This window comes from Vicia villosa, linkage group LG4, assembly GCF_029867415.1.
Source record: "Vicia villosa cultivar HV-30 ecotype Madison, WI linkage group LG4, Vvil1.0, whole genome shotgun sequence".
Taxonomy (NCBI): Eukaryota; Viridiplantae; Streptophyta; class Magnoliopsida; order Fabales; family Fabaceae; genus Vicia; species Vicia villosa.
The window spans coordinates 65,951,289-65,961,599 of record NC_081183.1 but is presented as its reverse complement, the minus strand read 5'-3'; the positions used below and the strand labels follow the sequence as shown (position 1 = coordinate 65,961,599).

Genomic DNA, 10,311 nt, shown 5'->3' with positions numbered 1-10,311 from the left:
CCACCATCGTGTGATGGGTAAGTTTGTTCCTTTTCCCGGCTATTTTTTTTATTGTTCTGTTATCTTGATTTAAGAGAGAGAGATCTGATTTGGAAGGATTGTTGAAAGGGAGAAAATGAAAGAGATGTTATTGTTGTTCTCCTGCGTTTGAGAGAAACATAAGTGATGGAGAGAGTGAGTAAAAACAACCAGTTGTTGTTCCCTTCACGTAAATCACTTAGACGATGTACAATGGTTACATTATTCAACACCATACTTTTTCACTTTTTATCTTCCACATCATCTTCTCTCTCTTCCACCTAATAATTCAACACCTATTCAATTTTTTTCACTACAATGGTTTTGTTTAATAAAATTCAACACCCTACCCCACATCATATTCTTATTTTCTTTTAAAGTTTTGTTTTTATGATTATATATTAATATCTATTATCAATTAAAATTAAATTAAAATAATTAATATTTAAACTTTTTTTTTAAAATTTAATAATTTATTTATTTTTTCTAATTTTCTATTCTTAATTTTTTTTCTTGCAAGTAATAAATAAGAGATGTAAAAATAGTTATTTTTTAAAAAAATAAAATTATAAAAAAACTTAAAAATGCAATAAATACACTAAACACACAACACACTAAAAAAGAAACACACAAAAAATGAAACACACATAATTTAATTAGTACAATAGACTCGGCTCACAAACAATTTATTTAATCATGAAATATTCCGAACTTTTCCCATATGTGTTTGACTAGATCTGCTTGCAATTCGTGATGTACATTTGAATCACGCATCACAGATCTAGCACGCACGTGATTCGCAAATGCAGGTAGCACCTCGGTCGAGAATGACTCCGGTGTACTAGACTCACTTGCCTCAGATTGATCATAATCTGTCCAATTTTGAGCATATATATCTCGTTCATCCTCAACAATCATATTATTTAATATGATACATGACCTCATGATGAGAGCCAAATCGTTTATGTCCCACAAACGGGCTGGTTCGCGGATGATTTTAAATCGAGCCTGCAACACCCCAAATGCACGTTCGATGTCCTTCCGACATCCCTCCTGATATTTTGCAAATAACTTATCTGGTTCACTTTGAGGAAGTCTAATTGATTTGACGAAAGTTGGATAAGAAGGGTAGATACCATCAGCAAGATAGTATGCCATATTATACGGTCGTTGATTCACAAAGAAGTTCACTTTTGGAGTATTTCCCTGTTCAACATCATCGAACACAGGTGAACGATCTAAAACATTTATATCGTTCAATGTGCCCGGACATCCAAAAAAGGCATGCCAAATCCATAAATCATAAGTTGCAACTGCTTCAAGAATAACAGTGGTGGTTCCCTTATCTCCCCGGGTAAATTGACCTTCCCATGCTGTAGGACAATTTTTCCATTCCCAGTGCATGCAATCAATACTGCCAATCATCCCCGGGAACCCCCGCATTTCACTAACACGCAGTATTCTTTGCAGGTCATCTTGAGTTGGGGCTCTGAGGTACACTGGCTCATACAAATGTATGATTCCTTTACAGAATCTACGTAAGCACTCAAATGCTGTAGTACCTCCTATTTTGATGTATTCATCGACCGCATCGGCCGCCACACCATATGCTAACATTCGCATGGCCGTGGTACATTTTGCTAATGGAGATATACCTTTTTTTTTTGTTGCGTCAACTCTTTGGGTGAAGTAGTTGTCACTACTGGATAGTTCCCCAACGATCCGAAGGAACACATGTTTCCGCATCCGAAATCGTCGACGAAACATCGCATCATCGTATGTAGGTTGGTCTGCAAAGTAATCGTCAATTAGTCTTTGATTTGCCGCTGTATGATCTCTGTTGAGATATTTTCTCTTGCCACAGTGATTATATCCTCCCTCTATTTGATTTCGTCGCTCATTAAACCGGTTGATGATATACCTCTCTTCGATTTCAGACTGCCTTTTGTAAGCTTCAATATCAAAAGGAAATTCTGTAGGATCCATTGATATTTTTGGTACATCAATAGAAGAATGAGCTCCCATTTATAATAAATAAGAAGACCAAACAATATGACAAAATAGAAATTCACATGCATTGATGGTTCATTTGTCATATATGTATAGTAAATTCACATGCATTGATGGTTCATTTGTCATATATGTATAGTAAATTCACATGCATTGATAGTTCATTTGTCATATATGTATAGTAAATTCACATGCATTGATGGTTCATTTGTCATATATGTATGGTAAACTCACATGCATTGGTGGTTCGTTCTTCATTTATTTTTTTATCTTAATGGAGTTCTCTAAATATAAGAATGAGACTCACATGCATTGATAAGTCTTATTCTCATCCAAATCGACAAGGTAATTATTTAGGGAGTATATATTCCAAATGATGTGACTAAATAATGTGACAAAATAAGAAGACCAAACAATATGACAAAATAGAAATTCACATGCATTGATGGTTCATTTGTCATATATGTATAGTAAATTCACATGCATCGATGGTTCATTTGTCATATATGTATAGTAAATTCACATGCATTTATGGTTCATTTGTCATATATGTATAGTAAATTCACATGCATTGATGGTTCATTTGTCATATATGTATAGTAAATTCACATGCATTGATGGTTCATTTGTCATATATGTATAGTAAATTCACATGCATTGATGGTTCATTTGTCATATATGTATAGTAAATTCACATGCATTGATGGTTCATTTGTCATATATGTATGGTAAACTCACATGCATTGGTGGTTCGTTCTTCATTTATTTTTTTATCTTAATGGAGTTCTCTAAATATAAGAATGAGACTCACATGCATTGATAAGTCTTATTCTCATCCAAATCGACAAGGTAATTATTTAGGGAGTATATATTCCAAATGATGTGACTAAATAATGTGACAAAATAAGAATCAAAGTACAAACTACAAACAAATAGTGTGACAAAATAGGAAGATCAAATAATGTGACAACATGGAAATCAAAATACAAACTACAAATAACGACTTGACAAAATAGGAAGACCAAATAATGTGACAACATAGAAATCAAAATACAAACTACAAATAACGACTTGACAAAATAGGAAGACCAAATATTGTGACAACATAGAAATCAAAATACAAACTACAAATAACGACTTGACAAAATAGGAAGACCAAATAATGTGACAACATAGAAATCAAAATACAAACTACAAATAACGACTTGACAACACTTAATTTTTAAATAGATCGCGGCCTAACTTTTCCAACAACTCTTTGCTTCGGTCATCGAGATGCTCCTTTGAACTTAGCTTCATAAACATCTTCATCTTCTTAGCCTCAGTATTTTCTTTCAACAATTGGTTAGCCTCCTCTTGCCTCATGGCTATTTTGTCCAATCGTTCCAACTCTGACTCCTTAAATTGTTTGAATTCATTCCACTCTTCATTGACCGATTCCAAGGTTGCGCCCTTGCTTTTTTTTTTACCCTTTTTTTTAGCTGCATCCCTCCCCATTGGGCGAGCACTTGATCCAACAGAGTTGGAATCACTTGCATCACTCTCATGGACTCTCTTAGATCCACTACTTCCAGATCCAGCATTTCCTCCTACCTGACTACCGTAACGTGGTTGATCACGGACAGCAAGCCATTCTGACATTAAAAGAAAATGTCCACTCTTACCACTTGAATATAATTCATGCGCTTTTGCCAATACATCATTCTCCGACCACCCGCTTTGTTGCATACGCTTAGCATTATCATAAGCGCCAATCCATTTATTGAGTATTTTGCTCATGTAGTTGTAATGATTTCTGCATGCAGCTCCATCACGGGGAGGATCAAATGAGCAATGCTCATTACAATAATCAGCAATTTTCCCCCAATATGAATCACTTTTTTGGTTTCTCCCAACAACACTATCTGTTCCATATTTAATCCACCCACTAATTAGAACCAAATTTTGATCAGTGGTCCATTTGGGGCTTTTCCGGCGTATAGGAGTTGAATCATCTGCATTTGGAGTGGCTCCTTGACCACCTCTCATGGCACCAATATCCATTTGTGTAGAAAACTCAGGAAATTCATCAACTCCAACATTCGAAATATTTTCATTTCTCATCGGAGTAGAAGAATAATCAGGGGGTGTTTGAGATGAATATGGCATCATTCCATAATATGGGCGATAACTTGGATTAGATGACGATATTATGAAATTCGGAGGAAATCCATAATTTGGTATATTTTGGGGACCTTGTTTGTTGGAAGATTGATTTTGAAATATATAGTTGTTGGAATTTGGGTAGTTGAAAGGATAATTAGTAGAATTTTGGGTGTTAAAAGGGTTATTGTTGGGATCCATTTCACTACAAGGATGTTTAGAGCTACAAACAATGATTTTTTTAAGGCTAAATAGAAAAAAATTGAGAGAAAAAAGTGAAAAAATTTTTATGAGTCCAAATCAAATGAACCAAGTCTCTATTTATAGAGGAAAAAAAATAATGAATTTTGATAAAAATAAAAATAAATAAAAAATTTATTTACTATGAAATAATTAATTTTAAATGATTAAAAGAAAATAAAATCTAAATAATCACAACAACCAATAAAATTGTGTAAAGTGTTGCATGTGGCCCCACTTTTTTCTCATTCAACATGTTGAATCTTTTCAACACCAATTAATCCACATCACATTAAACACCTCATTCAACAAACCATTGTAGACATTCAACTATTGAATAATTTTTTCAACACCCCCATTGTAAATGGTCTTAGAAAATGATTTTTTATTATCACCACGTGTCAGCATGTCATTGAATGATGGATTTTAATTGGTCGGTAGCGCCTCTTTATTCTTATTACTTAGGATTTTGTTTCTTAATTTCAAACTAGGTTTAGTTTTTCATTATTATTATTATTGTTAGTTTTTTTTCTTTAGTTAGTCTTTATGCAAATATAATTTAACTAATTGTATTTGTCAAATAAATTTAGGTGATTTAGCTTTTAAAACAATAAAAAAAATTCAACCTTTTCTCGAATAAATGTGATGGGTGGGTTTCACATTTCACCATATATTCGAATTGGTCGACTTCTGATGTCGCACCGATCAATTACTCAAAACACGATTGAATTCATTGAAAATTGGTTTATGCCTAGAGCAATAATCAAACGCTACCGCTAAAAATGTGGTAAACGAATCAAGTCGAATTTCTTCGCCTCGAGCGAATTAATTCTAATAAAGATTACTCTTCTTTCAATCGACCCCCCGAACTACGAGACTCTGATTTCTCTCATCTTTTGATGGAGATACGTAGGCACACGATTGCAAAACCAAGGCGAGTCACCTAATAAACAAACATGAGTCAAATTTCTTCGCCTCGAGCGAATTAATTCTGATAAAGATCAAGATTCTTCATCAAGAGTCAATCAACTCACCTACCCTTTAGTCTTAGGATTTTCAATTTTGTTTGATGTTTCTATTATTTTTTTCTGTGGATATTTATACATTTATTTCGTTATTTCTGTTCTGTATATATAATTATCATTTTATTATACTTGTTGGTGGGATTATATATGTATATGTTATAAACCTTAAGTTTGGGAATTATCATTAAGACCAGAGGAGACTTGCATCGCCTACGAGTCTTAGTGATAATTCCACTCAGAGTGGGTTAAATATCCGGAAATGTCCGAGACGAGGCTTGACTTTGTCGAGGGAAGGACTTGGTATTTAGCTGATCTCTTTGGGAACCCACCCCTAAAACTCGAACCTCATGGGTAAACGATCCTTCTAAAATCTAAAGAGACAAAAAGTCTTGGAGGCTACGAGGGACCCCATGAGACCTTTTTAGAACCACCTATGGGAAGGGTAGACTACCTTCCATCGTCATATTGAACCTACGAACCTAGGACTATATGATTTATGTTTTATTATTGCCATAACTGCGTTTCAATGCTTTACTAACCCTGTCCCTAGCCTGTAGGGTTTTCTTTTCAGAAGAGCGTGTTCTTCCCACGAAGGACACTTTCATTAACACACATCGATTGGCCTCTCGATGGCCATGAGATCTAGTGATTATCTTGAACGATCACTAGGTTTTCTTTTTATGTCTTTGTATTTTTATAATGACGTGTCCTTCCCACGAAGGACATCTTCGTTAATGCACGTCAATTGGCCTCTAGATGACCATGAGATCTGGTGAGTGTCTTGAACGGTCACCATGTGCATGCTCCCGTGCATCCCCTAGCTTGTAGGGTTTTGGATTTCGGTTTATACATCTTTCATCCCAAGCCTGTAGGGATTCCACTTCGTCCGACATTGTCCTTAGATAGGTTTTGTTCTTCATAAGGAACCTACCCACGAAGGACATCTTCATTAATGCACGTCGATTGGCCTCTCGATGGCCATGAGATCTAGTGACTGTCTTGAACGGTCACCATGTTCTTTCTCCCGCGCATCACCTGACTTGTAGGACTTGGATTTCCGTTCATACATCTTCCATCCCTAGCCTGTAGGGATTCCACTCCGTTCGTCATTATCCTCAAAAGGTTGTGTTCTTCGTAAGGAACCTTCCCACGAAGGACATCTTCGTTAATGCACGTCTAACGGCCTCTAGATGGCCATGAGATTTGGTAACTATCTTGAACGGTCACCATGTGCTATATCCCATGTACTCCCTAGTCTATAGGGATTTATATTGGTATGTCATAACATTTATCTTGTAAGGATTTAATTGGGTCTAATGTCGTCTTTAAACCCGTATAGGCTATCCTTAGGGTTATATCTACAATACGTCTGCATTGCATTGCATTGCATATAAGGAGGTCTAACATACACTGGGAAAAAAGGAGTCTTCTGCATACCCATGCATCCACATTTTCATTTTCATACATTCATACGTTTGCACTTACATTTCTACCTGCGCCCTTATCCATCCTTCCTATGCTAGCCGATTTCCCGGGACTCGCGAAGAAACTCGAAAAAGGTCCTAAATTATGGAGAGAGGAGAATTAACTATTGGAGATTCAAATGAGCTTGGTTCTACAAGAAGAAAAGGACGCCCTTCACTGTACAAGCTACATGCTTGCCTACGCCTACGACTCAGATGTTGGGATTTACGAAGGATCTTATGAACAAACAAGAAAAGGCAAAAGAGGTTAAGTCTAAGGAAACTCATGAAGTTCTGGGTGACGAAAACCCGCCGCTAAGATTTATGTCAGGATTTGATCCTTCGAAGGATAAGTCATACTCACACTCCTCTAAGAGGACTATCCAATGCCACGAGGAAGGCTTACACGCCTCAGATATCATTTACGCATATACATACGAAAGACGACTGCCTATGTCTTCGCCTCAGATTCTGTTCTCATCAAAAATTCCCCTACGCTAAGATTAATTGCCCAGCGAGCAAAATTGGTATGCCAAAGGAAAGTTAGAGGTCACCCTTTACTTCTACAAGTCACATAACTAAGAAGTAAAACAAAGTCATTGGATTAACAATGGAGATTGTCCCTAGGATTAATAGGTGTTTATCATGTCAAAATTGCAACCCCTACGATCGCTAAGTGTTACCATGTATAAGCGTTATACCTTCCAACTTACAATTCTAATAAAATAATCATGCATGTTTTGGAATTGGTTCATTCCCTTCGCTCTTGCATTACTACGACTTTCCATTTTAACTCTTCGATTCTAACAAACTTAAAGGAGAATAACAAAATATAAATAACTAAATTTTGCTAAACATATGCTTTCAATGTAAGACCGAGCTGATGAGGTAAGGAATTGTTTCAATCCCTAAACAGTGGAGAAATAAGGAGATAATCCGTAGTCAACCCCCTCGATCCAGGAGTTGGAGTTTGTTTTTATTTTTCAAATAAACCTTAATTTCAACCAGGGGCAGGGTAGATTTCGATTAATTCAATGGTGTATTTTGTGGTCAAGAGAATCAGTCAAACAAAGCAAAGGTTTAAGCATATCTTCTTCCTCACGTTCATTAAAGATTGAGGAAGCAATGGAGATAACATTCACAACATCTTCTTCCTCAATACATCATTCGAGATCGAGGAGCATCTAAGTTTACAAACTAAAGTCAACATGGCAGTCACATTATTCAAAATCCAAAAAGCAAATTTTCAAAAAAAAAAAAAATTCAAAAAAAGGGGCCCGCTAAGTCAGCTGTAAAACTCTATAAAGAAAACAAAAATTGACTTAGGAAAAAATCAGGGCATCCCGATGGACAAAATTCTTAAAGAATTGGCCCATGCAAAAATAAGGGATAAAAACAAAACAAAAGCAAAAAACAAAGAATAATCTTGGGACTGCTAAATCATTGAAGCTTCCCATTAATGCTTGGATCTCTACAACATTTTTTATTGGTGCTTGGATCTTTACTAATGCTTCCGCTCATCTTCGGAACTGAAACAATTCTCTTGCAAACGAAACACATCCATTGGATTAAACGAACTTTAGGATTGGAGAACATCAAGGAGAAAGGGGTGGGTTAAATAAATTTTGAGCCTTATATCCTGTGTTTCTTAAACTGCGAACCACGACCACGTTACAACCTTCAAAAGTCCTAATTGAAGCTTGGTCAACTACGAAAGCATACTTGGCATTAATTTGGTTAAACTGATTCCTATTGTTTGTTAATGGCTAACCACTTCACTTCCTCAAACATCCATTTCTAATCATCCATTTCCAATTCATAACAAACTTCGATTTCAAAACTTGCATGTACTTCACGTTGGAATTACTTCTCAAAGGGTACAACTTTATCTACAAATACACACTTATCATCAAGGAGATCTCAAAATTTGTTTAATCAAAGGCGACCATTTCTAATAAAGTCTCTTGAATGGGGGAACCACGTCCAGGGGGTTCTCCTAACCAGGGGCAAAATCCCAATGATCATAGGGGTATACAAAGATCCTATTAACTAGCGGCATTCGCCCTAAAATCCAATCGACTTGGGTCGGGTATCGAAGCAATAACACTCAGGGGCATATCTTTTACAAATCCAAATATTGGGGCAGTTCATATCTTAATGGTGGACCCGAGTTCCACTGTGAAGCAACTTCGAGTGCAAAATTAAAATACTCGGAGCAATCCGTATCAAATTGATACCACACCTTGGATAGCCCTCCATATCCCAGAGATTAAGGGCAGACCTTTCAACTATCAAAAATGGGGTTGCGCATATCAAGTTCACGACATGGCAAAATTCGAACCCCCTCTAAGGATACTTCCTTCATGTCTTGGAGATCAAGGGGCATATTTTTCAAAAGCTAATGTTAGGGACAAACACTACGAGGCCCAATCAAAAGGAGTGGATCCCAAGAGTCTTCCAATCAAGGGGTGTCGTATTACAAAACCAAGAATGGGGCTAGCCATCTCAAAATGTGTACTACGATAAAACTGCGTCCAAGCTCATATTAAGGCGAACCTCCACAAAATACCCAACAAACTGAAGCAAGACATACGATGAAAGGAAAGGATATCCTCATACTTTTACAGTCCCCGATAAATCTCTTTCCCACTACTGCGATCTTCGAATTCAAAAGCTGGTATTGGGAAGTCACGCTAGCATCACACCCTCATAAACAACCTTATTACATTAAGCAAGCTATCTACGCTTTGGTTATCCACGACCCATCATTGGGGCATTATTTAAACATTCTAAGTCACGCATCACACATTGATTAAAACATCCCATACATCAAAATGTCTAGACAATTCAAAAAAACAAAGGGTACCAGGGGATTGGTTCAGGACCTAATGGTCTAGAAGGAGACTGAAACCTGAAGTTCCGCTCGAAAACATTCTACGCATAAGCATTACTAGTCGGCATGAGCATAGTCGTTGCATGGTTTAAACAAATTCAATGGGTTATAAGGAGATAAAATCTGGGGATCACCATATATGCATACACATCAGCATACATACATACGCATTAGCATTAGCATATACATACCAACTAGCACGCACATATAGGCATTTATCAATCAACATATACATAAGCATAATCATCATGCATTCAAACCTGGTCTAAGAACCGGCATGTCGCATCATTAGATCTTCGCTCATAAACATGCGCGCGCGAGCATCATCTTCATACATCAACAGGATACCGTAAACAAAATCCTCTTACACATATAACATTTACATTACACATACAGACAGTTCATGCATCTACATTGTACAAACGTTAGGGTCACATGCATGTATAGCCGTTATATGTACGTGCACAATATTTATACAAGCATTATACATACTACATTTTACACGCTACGCTTTATACAC

At 36.4% G+C, this 10,311-nt stretch overlaps 2 protein-coding genes across 2 annotated transcripts; both read right to left on the bottom strand.

Moving 5' to 3' along the window:
* Positions 1 to 708: 708 nt before the first annotated feature.
* Positions 709 to 2,043, bottom strand: LOC131597312 (uncharacterized). The gene has a single exon (XM_058870017.1). The coding sequence runs from the start codon at positions 2,041 to 2,043 to the stop codon at positions 709 to 711; it is 1,335 nt and encodes a 444-aa protein (XP_058726000.1).
* A 1,026-nt stretch (positions 2,044 to 3,069) lies between these two features.
* On the bottom strand, positions 3,070 to 4,371 carry LOC131597311 (glutathione S-transferase T3-like). The gene has a single exon (XM_058870016.1). It carries the CDS (start codon positions 4,369 to 4,371, stop codon positions 3,244 to 3,246), a length of 1,128 nt encoding a protein of 375 aa, XP_058725999.1. The 3' UTR covers positions 3,070 to 3,243.
* Between the last annotated feature and the right edge of the window lie 5,940 nt (positions 4,372 to 10,311).

Bases quoted from the DNA above. Each gene is read 5' to 3' on its own strand.
- LOC131597312 (XM_058870017.1), bottom strand. From the start codon at position 2,043: ATGGGAGCTCATTCTTCTATTGATGTACCAAAAATATCAATGGATCCT.
- LOC131597311 (XM_058870016.1), bottom strand. From the start codon at position 4,371: ATGGATCCCAACAATAACCCTTTTAACACCCAAAATTCTACTAATTAT.